Source organism: Oncorhynchus mykiss, chromosome 8 (assembly GCF_013265735.2).
Source record: "Oncorhynchus mykiss isolate Arlee chromosome 8, USDA_OmykA_1.1, whole genome shotgun sequence".
Lineage (NCBI taxonomy): Eukaryota > Metazoa > Chordata > Actinopteri > Salmoniformes > Salmonidae > Oncorhynchus > Oncorhynchus mykiss.
Window position 1 is genome coordinate 63,447,225 of NC_048572.1, and position 19,386 is coordinate 63,466,610.

The 19,386-nt window shown below is 47.7% G+C and overlaps 1 protein-coding gene across 1 annotated transcript in view; it reads left to right on the forward strand.

The window, feature by feature from the left end:
- The window catches only part of ptch2 (patched 2), a 31,052-nt gene extending 11,866 nt beyond the window's left edge, over positions 1-19,186 (forward strand). The window contains exons 4-20 of the mRNA XM_021613249.2: positions 38-107; positions 244-335; positions 3,357-3,552; positions 3,675-3,796; positions 5,015-5,162; positions 6,169-6,300; positions 6,433-6,681; positions 6,947-7,072; positions 7,813-8,695; positions 9,623-9,765; positions 9,968-10,148; positions 10,261-10,541; positions 11,745-11,882; positions 12,153-12,295; positions 15,491-15,860; positions 15,994-16,519; positions 16,724-19,186. Coding sequence (XP_021468924.1) covers positions 38-107; positions 244-335; positions 3,357-3,552; positions 3,675-3,796; positions 5,015-5,162; positions 6,169-6,300; positions 6,433-6,681; positions 6,947-7,072; positions 7,813-8,695; positions 9,623-9,765; positions 9,968-10,148; positions 10,261-10,541; positions 11,745-11,882; positions 12,153-12,295; positions 15,491-15,860; positions 15,994-16,519; positions 16,724-16,758 — 3,835 coding nt within the window. The 3' untranslated portion in view covers positions 16,759-19,186. The remainder of the gene's footprint in view (positions 1-37; positions 108-243; positions 336-3,356; positions 3,553-3,674; positions 3,797-5,014; positions 5,163-6,168; positions 6,301-6,432; positions 6,682-6,946; positions 7,073-7,812; positions 8,696-9,622; positions 9,766-9,967; positions 10,149-10,260; positions 10,542-11,744; positions 11,883-12,152; positions 12,296-15,490; positions 15,861-15,993; positions 16,520-16,723) is intronic.
- Positions 19,187-19,386: the final 200 nt, after the last annotated feature.

Below are 19,386 nucleotides of genomic sequence, written 5' to 3' on the forward strand. Positions count from 1 at the left end.
TCACATATCTGATGTTCTGCATGTCTTCTCTCCTCAGATCATGGGATCTTAATAAAATATGCTACAAATCTGGAGTCCCTATCATAGAAAATGTCATGATTGAAAGGGTAAGTTGAAAAAATGAAATATCCCTCCCTGTTATTTTCTGTCCATTGCAATCACCATGCATGGTTTTGGTTATGGATCTGTTTTATGTACTTTTGATAGGGGATAATAACTGATGACTGTATCCATGTTTTGCAGATGATTGACAAGCTGTTCCCCTGTATGATTGTTACCCCACTGGACTGTTTCTGGGAAGGTGCAAAGCTCCAGGGGGGGTCAGCATACTTACCGTAAGTTCCAGAATATTTGTCCTTCAAATGGTGCAAATTATTTTCTTCCATATTACTTGGAAATACAGAATGTTTTTTTAGTGTTTTCAAAAATCAGCTATCTTGAATCCCAGTATTAGAGTTACGTTAGGGCCCCTGTCCAGCTAGCTTGGCCCCTTTCACCTTATTTATACGTTGGGTTTGGCAGGGGCCAGGGAATGTGGCTTGGCTACAAAATCTCAATTGACCTCCTGGTTCTCACACACTCTTCTTAACAAGAGGCTTTAGTTTGGATCCAATACAGTGGCAGCAGTAATAACCTACAATGGTGGCAGTAATAACCTAACATCAAGCTGTGACTAAAGAGCCGGTTAGCCCTGTTGTTAGGAAGAGGCCTACTTCAGTTGTCACCTATGCTTCTCCTGTCGTCGTAGCTCTGAGTGGTCTAACACACACACACACACACACGCTCACACACACGCACGCACACGCACACACACACACACACACACACACACACACACACACACACACACACACACACACACACACACACACACACACACACACACACACACACACACACACACACAGTCCCCCAGCCGAGCAGGGGAAGGCCCTCATGGAAAGGGGACAGGGAGAGGGAGGGAGGGAGAGATGGAGGGAGGAGATGGCTGCTACTGGGTGGGTTGGTAAAGGGGGGGAGGGGAACCTTTGGGTCAGACAATGGTAAGCATTCTTTCAGTTTACGAGTGAGTGTCCATCAGTGAGGGGGCCCTGGAGGGGGGCTCAGCTTTGTCAGCAATGGGTAACACTGTGCATTCTCATGGTAATCGCCCGGGCTCTGAGCTGTAAGTTGTCCAACAAATAAAATGGGCATTATGCTTGGTCCCCAAAGAGCGTACAAGAAATGAACAGTGGAGTTTGGTTATTTTAAGATGCTTTTTATCATATTCCTTGCGGGGGAAAAAATCCTAAAAGATAAGTATCACACTCTAAATTGATATTTCAATAACTCCAATTGTTTTCACTTTCCGCATATCAAATATATTGATTATAAATTCAGGTAAAACCAATAGTTCAGTTTAAGGGTTTTGAAAATAGTTTTTTGCAGCCACAGGCGTGCACATTGAACAACAAACAGTGTTTTCTCCATTCACCTGGCAGGGAGCTCTCTCTCTCTGTCTCTCTCTCTCTCTCAATTCAATTCTAAGGGCTTTATTGGCATTGCCAAGCAAGTGAAATAGATGTTAAATAGAAATGAACAGTGAACATTACACTCACAAGAATAGAGACATACAGTACATTATGGCAATGTACGGTATTGTAAAAATGTGCACATAGTTGAAGTACAAAAGGGAAATTAAATAAACATAAATATGGGTTGTATTTACTTTTGCTCATGTAGTGTGAGAGGAGAGAGAGGGGAAGGGCCTTTGATGATCACAGATCCACAAGTATTCCCCTAAATCACAGTGTTGAAATATTTTCTTAAAAAATGTCTGTGTTGTTATTTATTTGCCATTTATTTTTGCTGCGCTGAAGAGAGCTGGGGGTGGCCTGGCCACTGAGGCTAATGTCCCCTCTAGCTTCCGCTTCAGTTCAGCCGAGTTTTTTAATGCAAAAAGAGGGAGAGAGGGAGAGGGAGAGAGAAAAAAACTTGAGAGAACAAAGAGCAGCAATCTATGGAAAAACAAAAGGGCCTAGGCCGGTTCACTCGAGCAAAAAATAGCAGATAAAGGAGCCTCTCTTTGCAAGCAGGAGCAAAGGCGCTTGGTATGTGGGAATGGGAGAGTAGCAGCTTTATTTGAAGCCACTCTCTTCATGAATCATTGGAGTGAGGTTGGGCCCAGAGTTAGGACACTTTGGGGATTCCTTTCTCTCTCTACCAACTAAAGTAAATGGCCTCAAATGTAAATGGCCTTTTTATATGATTGGTACAGCATTATTTTATGACTTGTAATGGTCTGAGTTCTTGTTTCTTGTATATTTTTTGTTGTTGATAGTTTGATTATTGGATTTTTTTTGGAGGTGTGAGAATGTAAATTAAAAATAAAATAATTCAATTGACCAAGGGGGTTATATATATATATATAAATGGTACAATTTTAACACAGGAAGGAGGGAAAAGTAAAAAACATTACGAGCCGGGAGACATTACGACCTTATGGAGCCGAGGCCATTTCTGGTTGTGTGGTGTATTATGGGTAATGTGGTAGAATACAGATGTTGCAAGGGCAATCCTGTAAAGCAGAGGATGCTTCCTCTTGGCAAGTACTCTCTTTGTACTGGTGGGAGCCACTGAGTTAGCGCACTGTACTAAGTTTACTTGGTACAGCAAAAGCTGTCAACTGACACCAAAGAGTTATCCCTCAGGCCACATAATTGCCTGCTCTTTGGAGAAAATTATAAATGTAGCATGGAGGAGGACCCAGAGGCAGCAGCAGCGAAAAGCCTTAGGATTAGGCATTTTGAAAGGCTCTGTGAACATCACACCACTAACCAGCGTGAGATGCAGGCAGGCAATCAACCCAACAGAGAGAGCACACAGACAGACTCCCTGCTCAGCTACCCACCAGCCAGCCCTCTCACTGCTCCACTGCAGCCTTATCAAGATGTTTAGAGGCAGAGGTAATTGTTATGACTCGATGCACAAAGTTAAGAAATAGGCGCGAGCAGCCTGCCGCCGTGTTTTTCCCTCCGCATTGTGGCCCCCGTGTAACAGGATAATAAACGCTACTTTATAAACGCAGTATCTGCAGCTCCTCGTCACCAGGGAGAGCCCAGCAGAGGCGGGGCAAGATCAGAACCAGCCAGTAGCATACAGGAAGGGAGATGGGGAGGTGTAGGTACGTACGGTGGCATGGGTGCAGCTGGAGGAGGAAAGGAAAGAAAAAGGGAGGGGCAGAACGTGCTGCAGAAAGAGCACAGCTGAACTGGACTTAACAGGACTGTATATAAAGTGATTGCTATAGCCATGGCATCGCTCTACTGTGCCCTGCGACTCCCACTGAGCCTGTATGTTGTTGTGTTCCTCTACAGGGGGATGCCGGACATCCAGTGGATGAACCTGGACCCTCTGAAGCTGATGGAGGAGCTCAGCCAGTTCACCAGTCTGGAGGGCTTCAGGGAGATGCTGGACAAGGCCCAGGTGGGCCACGCCTACATGAACCGCCCCTGCCTGGACCCCAATGACTCCGACTGCCCCCTCAGCGCACCCAACAAGGACCTGAGAGAGGTAGGCTGGTTCCACCCCACCCCCCTCCTTTTAAAGAGGAGGGTATTCTTGTGAGTCCGATGTGCCTGGTTGTTAAATAAGCTAACTGTTAGCTCTGCCTGTCTGTCTCCCTCCCTCCACAGAGTCCTGACATTTCTGGGCAGCTCCAAGGCGGTTGCCACGGCTTCTCCAAAAAGTTCATGCACTGGCAGGAGGAGCTGATCCTGGGCGGTCGGGTCAAGGACACCCAGAATGCTTTGCAAAGGTGAGAGCGGGAGGGGGTGTACACCGGGGACAGGGGGAGATTGAGGGCGAGGGTAGTGAGGGCCTAGCTAGCACTGAGGAATGCTTCTGACTCCTAATAACCTCACACATCTGAGGAATGCCTCTGACTCATAATAACCTCACACATCTGAGGAATGCCTCTGACTCCTAATAACCTCACACATCTGAGGAATGCTTCTGACTCCTAATAACCTCACACATCTGAGGAATGCCTCTGACTCCTAATAACCTCACACATCTGAGGAATGATTCTGACTCCTAATAACCTCACACATCTGAGGAATGCCTCTGACTCCTAATAACCTCACACATCTGAGGAATGCCTCTGACTCCTAATAACCTCACACATCTGAGGAATGCCTCTGACTCCTAATAACCTCACACATCCGAGGAATGCCTCACATGAAGCAGGATCAGTTTCCTCCTCTGACCCCTGCGTAGGACAGACCAATTAAACATGATGGACAGCCACATAAACTAAGGACAGATTTGTTGTGGAGGAGAGTGGGAGAAAGGTAGCCTGTCCTTTTAAGTCAGAGAAAGGAAAAGGGGACACCAACAATAATTTACAATACAGGGGTGTACACATTACAAGGATTTGTAAAACATCTTGAGATACTGCCATATGTGTGAGACATGATTCCTGGGCTCTTTTGAGTATTCTGAATACTTTCTTTCATTTCAATTGAATTTAAAACCACAGCACAAGTATGAATGGAGTGACAGTGTTGGGCCACTGCCCGGATCACGACCCTGGCAAATCTGGAGGGAAGTGATACAGTCCTTTAAAGCCACAGACTTTATTCCATGATTTGATTTACGGTAATCTCAATCACATTTTTACCCCAGAACTCCCACATCGGTGCCAAGTCGCCTTCAGGGCCATCTGTGCTCGCTGTGGAAAGGCAGCAGGACACCTGCTTTCCCCCGTTCAGGAGTTAGAGCCTGAGAACACTAGCCAACAGCTGACTTCTCCACCCACTTACACTGTATACAACCACCTTTTGGTTGATATGCCACAGATCAGAGTATGTAATATCTATGACAGCCAAGACAGGAGTCTCTTGACAAGAGGACTCCTAAGGTTCCTCTGTAGTATTTGGGGGGGTCTTGAATGGGGGGAACATGACTCCTGTGTGTGGCTTGAGCTCACTTGGCCGCAGGCGTCTGACTGTGTCTCTCTCTCTGTCTCCTGCAGTGCGGAGGCACTCCAGACCATGTTTCTCCTGATGAGCCCCAAGCAGCTCTACGAACACTTTAAGGACGACTATGAGATCCATGACATCAACTGGAACGAGGACAAGGCCACCGCCATCCTGGAGTCCTGGCAGAGGAAGTTCGTGGAGGTATGTGTGGGTCAAAAGTAGTGCACTAAGTAGCGCACTATACCTGTTCAATTTGGGACATAGCCTATGTTTCTGGCCCCTAGCTCCCCCGCCTCTGCCACCTGCACCTTTCACCAACCTGTCTCGACCCATTTGAGTAATATACCGGCAAATAAGAAATCAGAGAGCAAATCATAGTGCGTCCTTAAAGTTGGCCTCGGGTTGGCTTGTTTTTCCCCTACCCTTTTAAGTATGAGTCATCCAGTTTACCTGCCACATGCATAGAGGAGGGGCTTTGGCCCAGGGACTGCAACGTCTGCCTGAATTCCATCAATCCTCAGCTGCCTAGTAAACGGAGTCCTCCGAGGAGGCCACTGACAGACTCCCAGTTATAGGAACAAGCTGTTTTTGTGATAGCTGACACCCAGCATGCTGACTGAATGGCTGGGGGGTCATGCCTCCAGCAATACCAGCTCGCAGAAGAGGAAGAAAGAGGGAGAGGAGAGAGGGAGAGGAGGGTGAGAGAGGGAAAGGAGAGGGGAGAGAGGAAGAGAGAAAGAGGGAGAGGAGAGAGAGAAGGAAAGGAGAGAGAGAGATTGGGAGATGAGGAGAGGGGGATGGTCACTGTAAAAACAAAGTGCAGGGTGTTGGGTTCCCCTAAGGTTGTCGGCCATTCATGTTGCTGATGGAGTAGCTTGAGAGACCATGTGATCTCATTTGATCCCCCTGACCTTTGCTCTCTGGCATCTGTGGTCATTATTCCTGTTGTCAAGCTTCATAGGGGCTCAGCCATATCTTGTTTGCGTGTTGTTGATTTAAAATATGAAGTCATCTTTGAAGAATACATTGTTTGTATGGGAGAAGAATATCAAGAGGAATTTAAGTGTTAACTGACATGACCTCACGAGCCACAACCCAAACTAGGTCACTACTACTGGTGTACGTAATTAAAATAAAAAATAAACTGTACATTCTCTTTTTGACCCCTAACCTGTATTTAAAGAAAGTTATTTTATTTTCCCTCCAGGTGGCTCATGGCAGTATCCCCCAAAACTCCACTTCAGAGATCCACGCCTTCTCCACCACCACCCTCAACGACATCATGAAGTCCTTCTCTGATGTCAGTGTCATTCGGGTGGCTGGAGGCTACCTGCTCATGGTAAGTAGTAACCTACTCTCGCTACTGTAGGTTCATCATAGATGTCAATAGTTCTATACTGATTCCTGTTTGCCTGTGCTGAGTTCAAAGTTCAAACTCTCAACCTCTCTCTTCTCTCTCGTCTTAATCTAGCTGGCCTATGCCTGTGTGACCATGCTCCGTTGGGACTGTGCCAAGTCCCAGGGGGCCGTGGGGCTGGCTGGTGTGCTCCTGGTGGCTCTGTCTGTGGCAGCTGGCCTGGGGCTGTGCTCTCTGCTGGGCCTGTCCTTTAACGCTGCCACCACACAGGTTCTTCCCTTCCTGGCTCTGGGGATCGGTGTGGATGACATGTTCCTTCTGGCCCACTCCTTCACTGAGACTGGCATCAACATCCCCTTTAAGGTAAGCTAGATACCTCCCCTCCCCATGCCCCCTAGTTCAATCACCTGTTGACCCACTGTAATCTTGTCCCAAAAGAGAGACACCCTATTCACTATATAGTGTACTACTTTTGACCAGCCAGGGCTCTGGTCAAATGTAGTGCGGTATATAGGGAATAGGGTGCATTCTGTGATGCATGCTTAGTTATGTTAGTTAGAACAACAACAGTTACTTATATTCTCTGGCTTGTCTGGTATGAACTGTTGGCTGTGTTTTGTCCCTGCAGGAGAGAACAGGGGACTGCCTGAGGAGGACTGGCACCAGCGTGGCGCTCACCTCCATCAACAACATGATCGCCTTCTTCATGGCAGCCCTGGTCCCCATCCCAGCACTGCGCGCCTTCTCTCTGCAGGTACTAGACTGTGCTGTATGCCCCACTGTGTTTACACTGCCTAGCTCTGCCATGGAACCAGTAGTGCCAGGCACACACACCAAGGGAAACACACACACACCAAGAAAAGTGGGCCGCAGGCCTCTGCCACAAAGAGAAAGAAAAACTTTTCAGAAGTGACATTTATTCAGAGGGGGATCTTTGTTCTTTTCTCTTCCTCTTTTTATTGCTCACTGCACCTACAGTGCCAGGACAGCCCCCCCCCCCCCCCCCCTCTCTCATGTGGGGAGGGTAGGGAAATAATCAGAGGAGGAGTGGATCAGTATATCACTGGGCCGTCAGCCTCTAGCTCTGTGATCTTCCCGCCTCCCCCTGGGTGGTCCTTGGTTCCTTGAAACCATACCGACTATAATGTCACCCCCAGGGCGGTAGAGTAGGGAGGTAGGAGGGGTCCTGCACAGACTCGCAGAGAGAGCAGCAGCAGCCTTTTCCTTTACCTCAGTTCCCTGGCTTGTTGACTATTTTCGCTGGTGATTTAGGGAGCACTTTTTTTTCTTTCTGGGACTGAATCCGAGGCACTAAAACAGCAAGGGAGCTTGAATGTAAAGCCCTTTTTTTGTGGAGCTCAAGCGGCAGCTGTGGAGTCGGGTGGCGGCGTGGAGCGATGTCATGAACAGGGTTGGCCCCTCTCCTAAACAGTATTTCTCTCTCTCCTTTATTTCTCCCCCTCCTTCCCCCTCTCTTTCTATCTCTCTCCCTAGGCGGCCATTATTGTGGTGTTCAACTTCGCCATGGTGCTTCTTATCTTCCCGGCCATCCTGAGTTTGGACCTGCACCGTCGGGAGGTCAAACGTCTGGACATCCTGTGTTGTTTCTACAGCCCCTGCTCCTCCCGGGTCATCCAGATCCAACCCCAGGAGTTCTCCGATGCCAACGACAACACCACCCATAGCCACGCGCCTGGCGCCCAGACTACAACGACCTACACAGGCTCCACCATCACCACTAGCACCCAGATCACCACCACCGTCCAGGCCTTCACCCAGTGTGATGCTGCGGGCCAGCACATAGTCACCATCCTGCCCCCCACCTCCCAGATCTCCACCAGCCCTCCATCTGTGGTGGTGGCCACCTCCCCCGCTCCCCCTTCCCCCACCGACCCCTACGGCTCCCAGCTCTTCACCCCCTCCAGCTCCACCCGGGACCTCCTGGCCCAGATGGACGAGTCCAAGGAGGCCAGGGAGTGTGTTCCTCTCCCCTTCTTTCGCTGGAACCTGTCAAGCTTTGCCCGGGACAAGTACGCTCCTCTCCTCCTAAAGCCAGAGAGCAAGGTGGTGGTCGTGGTCCTCTTCGTGACTCTGCTGGGGCTCAGCTTGTACGGAACCACCATGGTTCATGACGGACTCTACCTGACCGACATTGTGCCCCGCGACACCAAGGAGTACGACTTCATCAACGCCCAGTTCAAGTACTTCTCTTTCTACAACATGTACCTGGTGACCATGGACGGCTTTGACTACGCCCGCTCCCAGCGTCTCCTCATCCAGCTGCACAACTCTTTCACCTCGGTCAAGTACGTGGTGAGGGACAGCGACCAGCAGCTACCCCGGATGTGGCTGCACTATTTTCAGGACTGGCTAAGAGGTAAATACAGGTTGCCTAAAGGAGATCTTGTTTTATTTCATAGTGATTCTGTTATTAGGCCTAGTCAGTCAGTGTGTTTGAAAAGGAGCTCTGTTTGTGGATTCTTCCCCTGGCGGTATAGCGTTTTAGTGATGTCAGGGTCTTTAGAGGGAGAGGTTGGTTTTTGATGTTTACCTTCAGTGTAAGGACGAGGGTGGAGGTTGGGGGGTGAATAGGAGGTGAGAGAAAGCCTGCGGCGGTGAAAGTTCACCCCCATCCAGCAGGGCTGGAGGCTAGATGATGTAGAAGAAAGGCCAGAGGTTATGTCCCTCACCTTTTGGCCTCTTCCCTCTGGCTAAAATATATTGGAGGTCCTAGACTAGTCATGAGGAAGTATTAAGCTATGAGGCGAATCGAGGCTGGGCCGCGGGTAACCAGGCTCGGCTATCCAAAACATGAGAAACAGAACTCTTCAATCGATTGAGAACTGGAGTGACATAAAAGCCTCTCTCTCTCTCTCCACTCCTCCCTCCATGCTATTTCCTTTCTAGTCAGGTTCTCCCTGTAATTAGAGAAAGGCTGTCGAAACTGTTTTTTAACTGCCGCCAGACTTTGTCATTTAGAAAACACGAAAGGCTTTGCTGGTTAGTTTATTCAGCCCACAGACATATTAGGAACAGAGATGCGTGTTTTTGGATGTGTTTGTGTGTGGTTTTGTAGGAGGTTAATGTTCAGAACACTCTGTAAAACGTCTTATTTTACTTAGATGACTCATTCTAAACGTACCATCGTGTTTTCACTACTCTAAAGTATAACTCCTGGCATAGTGCTCCAAACATCTCAGCCTATGTTGTGGCCCTGTCAGCTGTATAATATAATAAACATGAGAATGTGGTGGTGGATCAGATCGGTCTAACTCTGTGCTCTCCTGTGTTCTCTCCCCTCTAGGACTGCAGGCTGCCTTCGATGCAGACTGGGAGGCAGGCAGGATCACCTGGGATAACTACCGTAATGGCACTGAGGACGGTGTTCTGGCCTACAAGCTGCTCATCCAGACCGGCTCCAAGAAGGACCCCTTCAACTACAACCAGGTGTGTATTGTCACAGTACCATGCTCCTACTGCCTTCGATAGAACTCTGTTCCCCAGGTCTCCCTTAGGAAAAAGGTCTTCTGACCTCAATGGGACTTCCTGGTTAAGTAAAGTTTAAATGTAGCTTGAATATATTTGATGGTATAGTCCCAGTCAGGCTACTGAGAATGCTAACCCCAGTCCCTCTCTAAATGTCTAAAAGCTGACTTCGCGTCGTCTGGTGGATGAGGACGGTCTAATTCACCCAGACGTCTTCTATATCTACCTGACTGTGTGGGTGAGCAACGACCCCCTGGGCTATGCTGCCTCTCAGGGTAACTTCTACCCTCACCCCCGTGAGTGGATCCACGACAAGTACGATACCACCGGAGAGAACCTGCGCAGTAAGTCTCCCACTTGGCCTCTCTTTAAATTCACATGGAAATGCACCATTTTTAATGAAGTTTCTACCATGAGCCAAGGTCATATGGTCTAACCTCTCGTGGTGTATTGCAGTCCCTGCCGCAGAGCCCCTGGAGTTTGCCCAGTTCCCCTTCTACCTGAACGGCCTGAGGCAGGCATCCGACTTCATTGAGGGTATTGAGAGTGTGCGCACCATCTGCGAGGAGTTCACCCGTAAAGGCGTGCTCAACTACCCCAACGGGTACCCCTTCCTGTTCTGGGAGCAGTACATCGGCCTGCGACACTGGTTCCTTCTGGCGGTCAGCGTGGTGCTAGCCTGCACCTTCCTGGTCTGTGCCATCCTCCTGCTCAACCCCTGGACCGCTGGCATCATTGTAAGTCCCCTCAGCTCAGCCCCCCTCTCCTTCTCTTTCTCCTTCTCCTCTTTCTCCTCCTACTCCTCCTCCTCCCAGGCCTCCCTCCCTCAGCACAGCTCAATAACCCTGCCACAGAGGGAGCTGAGGCCCCATCTCTGGGGAGGGCCCTTGGCGTGTTGGCCAGAGGGTGCTGCTCACACCCCCCAGGCCTTTGTCATTCTAATCTGTTCTGGCTGGGTTTAGAAAAGGAAATGCAAAGGAGCTCTCCTGAAGACTTTACCTCCAGCTCCCTTTGTCAAAAATTGGGGACAGGACGGATCTGCCCAGTCGCGACCTTGGCCTGCTAAACCCATCCATCAGGCCTGGGAGGGAGACGGCCTGTCAACTCAGCGGCTGGGAAACATTTCACAAAGCCTGGTGGTGAGGGGAGGGTCCCTGGGCCGCCCGCCTGGTCAGACCGCACTGAAGGGTGACTCTCGTGACCGACCATTGGGGCTGTAGTGGCACAATTCAGTCAGTGTGGCACAAGTTTCAGTTGGAATTGGAATGAATTTAACTTCTCTATTTAAGTAGTCAGTCCTACTGGAAGACAGACTGCACAATCTTCAGAGAGATTGAGAGAGGAGAGAGAGAGAGAGAGAGAGAGAGAGAGAGAGAGAGAGAGAGAGAGAGAGAGGGGGAGGGAGGGAGGGAAGGAGGGGGGAAAGGTCCTTTCAGGCCTACATGTGCACAGTCACATTGTCTCTCTTTAAGCTGGAGCCTCTATAGTTTCACTGCTTATATGTGGCCGTGCAATAAAACAGAGTTTTATCATTTCCAATTTAACCGTGACCAAATTGGGACCCCTACCAACATCAAAGGTTCACGAGGCTAAGAATTCAAAGTCCTTTCTCTCTATCTTGTTAAAAAATAGGGGAATATAACCCCGAGAGGGAGCAGCCCGGGAGGGTGAGGAAGAGGGCTAGGGAGAGTGGGACTAGGGCCTGAGTGTAATTCGATGTCATGCAGATGACAGTGAGATCCTCCCAAATGTCGGGTCAAATATTCTGTTGTGTAAGACTTAACTCTTACCTAATAGAATCAGGTTGTGAATCAGGTTGTGGGTGCAAGACATGCTGTGAAAATGATCTCTAACAATTATACCTACTCTTTAATGGATGTGTTTCATTGTGACTCCAGAGTTTGAGGCAGTGTCTAACCAACCCGTGTTCCTCTCCTCAGGTCTTCATCCTGGCCATGATGACGGTGGAGCTCTTCGGTATCATGGGCCTGATCGGCATCAAACTCAGTGCCATCCCAGTGGTCATCCTTATCGCCTCTGTAGGCATCGGCGTCGAATTCACCGTCCATATCGCACTGGTAAGCATTTCGCTGCACCTGTGATAACATCTGCAAATGTGTGTATGTGACCAATAAACATTGATTTGATTTGATTTGATTTTGGTACGGACTTTTCCTCCCTCACTCTATGGACAAACTAGGAGAAAGTCAATGAAGATAAGAAATAGAGATACACTACTACCATGGATGGAATGATGATGTCGCCACGAGCCACTACTTTTTCCCCATGAGTCTGTTCTGGACAGCCTGACCCTAACCCTCTGCCTCTGTCCTCTCTCTTGTCCCCAGGCCTTTCTGACGGCCGTAGGGAATAGGAACAGGCGTTCTGCGGTGGCCCTGGAGCACATGTTTGCCCCTGTGATTGACGGGGCCATCTCTACTTTGCTGGGGGTCCTAATGCTGGCTGGCTCCGAGTTTGACTTCATCCTGAGGTGAGTGTGAAAGGCTCCAATTCCTCCTGGGCAGATTCCCTCCAGTACTCCATATGTCGCCTTACGGAGGAAGTGCTAGTGTTGTGTTTATGCTACTGAAGGGGGCGGATGCATGGAGACAGTTGTCTGTTTCCCTCTGGGGGAGGGAGCCAGGGTGGGTGGTGGGCCACAGCAGTGCATGCAGGTGGGAATGCGCTCCCCCCCACCTGGCACTGTCTGTCAGTCCTTCGTGCTGCTGCCTGCAGGCCTCGCTCACCGCCCAGCGGCCTAGTGGCCCCACCCTCACAGGAACAACAAATGGAGAAAACATCAAGGGTGTGGAACAGCTGCTCATAAACATGGACATGTTCTACTACCCACTGAGGGGTGGTGACTCGCACACACCACACATATGAGCACAGACACACACACACACACAAACATGAGCGCAAACACACACACATACCATTCTCATAAGGAATCTGTAAACTTTCCAATCATCCGGCTGAAAACATTTCTGCCCAAATAGGGCACCACAATAAAAAAAGTCTGGGTTTGAGCTGGTCAGTGGTACCCCTACCAGTAGTCACCACCACCACCTCCAACCACCCCCCCACCACCACCCTCACCCCCAACCAAGGCTTCTGGCTTCTGTTGGAGGGTTCTTTTTCACTGCTAAAATGCTTCAGTGGAAAAAAGCAAATAGCAATGTTTTTCAGCTGAATCTGGCCTCAGCTGGAACCAAACCACAGCCTTGAGAGCAGCCTCAAACAGGCCCATGACATAAAAATTGCTTACTGAGAAAGCAGGGCAGCACATTGAAAATATAAATACGTTCAGGGTGGCTTTTTGGCAGAAACGCTCCAAGCATTCCCATTCTGTTTTTGTCAAGCGACATGGAGGAACTGGAAAGGATCATTTTTCCACCAAGAAGGGAGAGAAGGAAAAAAAAGAGGAGAGGAGGAAGGACAAGAACAACAGGGTGGGAATAGAGAGTTGTTAGGAGGAGGAGGGTAAGTGGTTCTAGGAGAGTGGTGGAGCTTGGGAGGTTGGTTGGAGAGCTAACTGTGTGCATTGTGGCGGTGGGCTAGCAGGCAGCAAGAGGAGGGCATTCACACTAGGAGGTCCTGTTTAGATGTAGCAGAGCAGAGCCGTCCCTCTCACTGGGGAGTAGCATAAATACGTTGTTGTAAACATCTCCTGGCGGTGGTACGCTGAATAAATAGGCCAGCAAGCTCAGCTGCCCCTATCCAAAGAAGCCACCCCTTCCAACCCCTGACTCCAAATGGAAAAGATTACAGTTTCTATAAACAACAGAATTCCTAACACTGTCTTCTTTGGAGGGAACGTGGATAGTTAAGGGTCTCTTTTTTAACCCTTAAATAAATCAAGCTCCACTTTCGGAATGTTGACATTGTAAAATAAACACGTGCCTTTTTCCCTTGACTTTTCACGGACGCAGGATAGTCATAGTGAGTGGCTGTATCTAACGAGTTGAACGGTAACTAGAGGTGAACACTGATGGTGGTTCCTGTTTCATCTGCTTTTCTGCTCTTCCTTATGGCATGTGTGTCTTCATTTCAAACTACTTTCAAGGGCATAAGAAGTGACCAGTCACATTTGGGCCTCTTTTTGAAGTGAGGCACGGTCATGGCTGAGAAGACTGAACTGAAATGTTTGGTGAAGTATTTTGTCATAGCAAGTTAAGTTGACTTCCCAGAGTAAAACGGAGCGGACTCCATTGGCCTTGTTGCAGAGACAGACACAGGGAGAGTGGAAGAGTAAATGGGAAGGCACAAGGGAAGGTGCACATGAGGTTGCTGAGAACTTAAAAGTGACCTTCCCTTCTGAGGTGTGACACCAACAAAGCCGGAGGGGTAGATTCAGGTGGGGATGAATGAAAGTTCCAGAATGCTATTATCCTTGTTCTTGTTTTTCATGATCCACTCTATTTTTCTTACTTAAGTCTGGACCGCAGTTAAAAGAGCCGAGCCCTCTGTTTTCTGTTAGCGTTTAAGTGGAGTCCTCTCTAATTTTCTCATACACTCTTTCTTGTGGCAACCGCAACCCTTCCTCAGAGCACAGAGAGGCTCACAGAGAGCCAGGCAACCTCACAGCTCTGTGGCCCATTACAGAGCACCCTTCACCACGCAATCATTTAGGGCAGAGCTAGGAACCACAACAACTCCATACAACTCCAAGAGAGACAAAGAGAAGGCTCTTAACAGTACTACGAGCATCAAAGGATGTTTTTGTTGGAGCATGTTGAGAGTCTGATTTACCCCCTGCCCTTAACACACAAACACACATTTTCTTCCAGAGCAGCTTCCCATCCACTCCGGTTCCCTTCAGATACTAGACAGAGCATACAGTTCCCTCTCTGTTCTCACCACGAAGGGACACTGACTGTATATACACTACATGTATCTCTACTACCAATTGTGGCCCACTCCACACACTGACCAACAGTAGTAGTGTTCAATATAAAACACGATAGTAGTAGTAGTAGTAGCGCTGAGTGAGACTCATCCACCCAACAGGCCTTTGTTTATCTCTCTCATGTAGTGTCTGTGAGGTGTGAGGTGATGTGGCTGACATAGGCAGGCAGGAAGAGCAGGCAGGAAGAGCAGGCAGGCTCCACTGGCCAGCCCAGTATAAACACAGAGGTGCCTTGCCCTCGCCACGGTGAAATTGGAGCTCATTGACTTCAGATATTAAGTTGTTGAAGGGAAAATTACATTAGCGGCAGCAGCGGCTCGGAGGCCAGAAGAGGGACACTTCTTCTCCCCAGCCAGCAGTGAGACAGGGAGGGGAGGGAGGGCCCTGGCGTTTCTGACGTGTAGGATCTGCTGGCTAATGTAAACACATATTTTCAGGAAGTGGCAGTGCTGTGGTGATAGATGAGGGCTCCCAGGCGGAGAAGATGGAGCCCAGGAATTTTCTTCCAACTTGTCAAGTTGCCAGTAGTAGAGAGGGACGGACAGAGGGAGAGAGGAAATGCAGGGGAAGGGAGGGAAAGAGAAGGAAATGGGGCCAAACATAGGGCTTGAGAGAGGGTGGTCTGATTCTACCCCCCCAGCTCTGCAGTGTCCTCCCTTCCACTGTGTCCTTGTGTCGCCTGTTTACTAATGTGGCTGAGTGCTGGTGGCTCCGCTTATTCCCATTCAGAAGGAGCCTTGGTGACTAAATGTTCTCTCTGTGTTGGTTGTGTTCCAGGTACTTCTTTGCGGTGCTGGCTATCCTGACCGTGCTGGGGATCCTGAATGGACTGGTGCTGCTACCCGTGCTGCTCTCCCTCATGGGCCCACCCCCGGAGGTCACCCCGTCCGACAACGGCAGCTGCCTGTCGCCGGAGCCCCTCTCCCCTCCCATGACCCACCACGGCTACTACGCGGGACACGGCCCACTCAGCCCGCGACAACAGGCCTTCTCAGAGTCCTCCGAGTCAGAGTGCTACTCTGAGACGACTACCACGTCAGGGATAGGGGAGGAGTACAAGTACGGTGACCGCAGTCCTTACATCACCCCTCCTACCTCCCACATACTGCTGGAGGCCAGCAAGAACCCCAGCTTCCCCAAGCTCACGGTATGAAAGCACCCCAGTATTAGTTGCTACTTCATACATAATACAGCCCAAATACAGTATGATGTGCAGTACATTATTATTAACAATGAATATCATGATTGTAATCATGTCTGTTATTGTTCTGCTCTTCCAGGTGGTGAAACCGTTCCAAGGGAACCAATCTGTAACTGCTCAGAAAGAACTCTTAAATGAATCTTCTCCGAATGCGGTTAACTCGGTCAGCTCTCAACTCAAGCAGTGGGATAACAAATATGATTACAATTCTGACCAGGGACCCAGGAGGCAACATTTACCCAGTGACAGGACCCAAGGTCCTGGGAGGACTAATCACTGTGGTCCCAGGTCTCAGACACATAAAGGGCCTCATCAGAACAGGACTAAGATGCCGGCCTATAATGGCGGTACCGTGCCCAGTAGTTCTGTTACTACCATGGTTACGGCCACGGCCTCGGTGACTGTGGCGGTGCACCCCAGCGTACCGGGGGCCTACCAGGGTTACATGCATGAGGGCTACGAGGACAGTGAATCAGACTGTTTTGAGGACACTAAGAGGACTTCACAATCTTGTGGGAAAGCTCCCCAATCTTCCAAGCGTGAATCCTTGGAGCTTCAAGACCTGGAATCTGTACAGAACCACTATCAGGCAAACCAGGCACAAGGTGAGTCTAACACTGAAACTTAAACACACTTTTACAGACTTTGACTTTTCATTTTATGGTAGATCAACATTAGACTATATTAGAATATTTTCACATTAACATTCTGTACATAGGCTGTCTGTGAATATGTCTGTGTGTGCAGCTATGACTGGTGTTCAACAATGGTTCTCACAGTTTTCTTTCTTCCTTGCTCTTGTGTTCCAGGTGGCCCATGGATCCAGGCAGCCAAAGATTGCTAGACACCCTGCTACCCCACCCTGCCCCTATGTCTGGAATCCTTCTCTGGCTGCCTCCGATACCCAGCCCGTTCTCTTTGATCTGTACATAGACCTCACACAGACAAGAGGATTTATTTGTAAAGATATTAAAAAAAGGTCTTGTTTTAAGAATATATAAATATATGAGTATATATTTTAATACTAAAAAGAGGGAAACAACTATTTAAAAGAGTACTGTATAACTTGGCTATTCTCTTGTGTAGAGTCAGATATATAAGATGATTGGGGGGGGGGGGGGGTCCTCCCTTTGTATAGATTTAGAAGATGCTATATGTAAAACAGTTCAGAGTCAGGGGTTATTAAGATATTAGGTTGTTGAAAATACAAGGCCAGTGTTTGTTTTTTTGCTGCTACACTTAAAAAAAATTGAAATAATTTGCAGTACCCCCCTCCCCCCGATCTAAGTTGAGAATTAACTTGAGATATTCTAGATGTTCTTACACTGAGAGTGGAGGGTGCCTTATTGATTAAGCTCCGTAACACACACACACACACACACACACACACACACACACACACACACACACACACACACACACACACACACACACACACACACACACACACACACACACACACACACACACACTAGCTATGATCTATTCAGATGATCCATTGTTGGTCATTGATTGCACTGTACAAATACAAACAAGCTCAGTAAATCTTTTCTTCCTCTTCTACCAATAACAACCATTGTGCCTTCACAACACCTACCCTCTTGGAATTCATAAGCACAGTATATATATTCAAAGTTGGATGTAAATATGATATTTGTCCTGTTTGTTTGAGAGCATAATTTCATACCTTTTTTTTCATGTTAAGAATCCCCTGATATGTACAAGACGTGTTTTCATTTACTGGTGTGATATGATGCAAATACTATTAGCAAAACAATAGCATATTCTCCTTTGGTTTCTTCCATAATACACAGGCTGCTCATCCAGAATAAAGCCCGTGTTCAGACAGTAAATTAATATATTACCATGTATTGGTCCATTTCAATCACCTGTAGCTCTGTATGTCTGTATGCAGTCAGCAACTTGACTTGGTGTCACTTTGGGTTGAAGTTTCTTGAGCGTCGTTCATTGTGTCCCAGCTCACTGGCATGTTGCATTATGATCGTTGTCTCGTTGTTATTTTGCAGTCTACATGTTTTATTACTTGAAGGAGCTATGAGAAGAGTTTTTTTTCTTTCCTGGGGTTATCTAAGCTGTACATTGGGTAAGGCTAACTTTGTCATCCCCCCCCTCGTCCTCCAACTCAACTGGGGTCTAAGGGGTAATATTTGACTAATGCTGGTTGTTTACCCAATTTTATTCTGAAAGGGAATTTATATCAAATGCAAAGGGAGGTTTTTGTTTTCTCTTAAATGTTTTGGCTGCTTTAGGTTTGTGGTAGACATTATTTCAACCCTGTGCAATTGTTGACTAGGTAGTGCATTTTGTGCAGAGAACTACTCCAAGAACCACTTACTGTCTCTCTCTCTCTCTCTCTCTCTCTCTCTCTCTCTCTCTCTCTCTCTCTCTCTCTCTCTCTCTCTCTCGCTCTCTCACGTCGTTGTAGCTCACATGCAAGCCAGCATTTCTGTGATTTAGTTTTTGTTTAATTTGTACGTTTGTATTATGGACAAAGTTCAGTCGTTCAGTATTGGTCACATCACTGCCAATTTAAATGCAGGGAAATGTAATAGATTTAGGTGGCAGCTTGGGTTTCTTTGGTACATAGAGTTATGAAAGAAAAATAAAGTAGCTACTGTGCATTCTGGAAGTAAACAACAAAATAATAAGAGAACAACCTACATTCATTCACTGCTTCAATACAGAAATACCTGAGTGTGTAAGTTATATGAGTGGGAGGGTGGGGGTTCGTTCAAATGTGTGTCATGCCATATAAATTATTTATATAAAATTTTATTTTTGTAGTTTGTACAGATGTTAGTCACTAGACTGAAGTTCTATTTTTAAAGAGTAAATATATATTATATATAATTATATCTATTGTTACAGATTTGTTTTTTGTTGTTTTTGTTTGTTTGGTTGCTATTATTTTTGTGAGGGGTGGGAGAGCGGGGGAGGGGGGGTGGGGGGAGTGGGAGGGAGTTGTCCACAATGAGTAGGGGGGGTTTCAGACAGACCCTGTTTTGTTTTTGTTTTTTGGAGAGAAGGGTACACTTGGAAAATGAAGGAGAGGTGTGGCAGACACTGTCCACCATGTTACGTTTCCTTACCTTTCCTTCTTCATTTAATGATTTGAAGTTGTACTCTTTTTGTCGATGTCTAAAACACTGTGACTTCCGAAAACTATGCTCAAGAAAACCCTTGTGTGACCATTATTTTCCCTCACCTTCTATACGAATTTAACTAACAAAATAAATTCAAATGAAAAAAAATCATGTCTGTTTCAATGTGTCTTTTCTCAGTCAACTTAGTCTGTTATGGTTTTTCTGTTAGCTTCTATTAGCAAAGTCAACAACTTAATGCCTCCCTAGGTCATCTTACAATTCTTAGACTTCCTGCTTCATTGTTACGACTTCAACACCACTGTCTCCCACAGGCCCACCTGTGTAGATGAAAGCTCTATGCTGTAAAT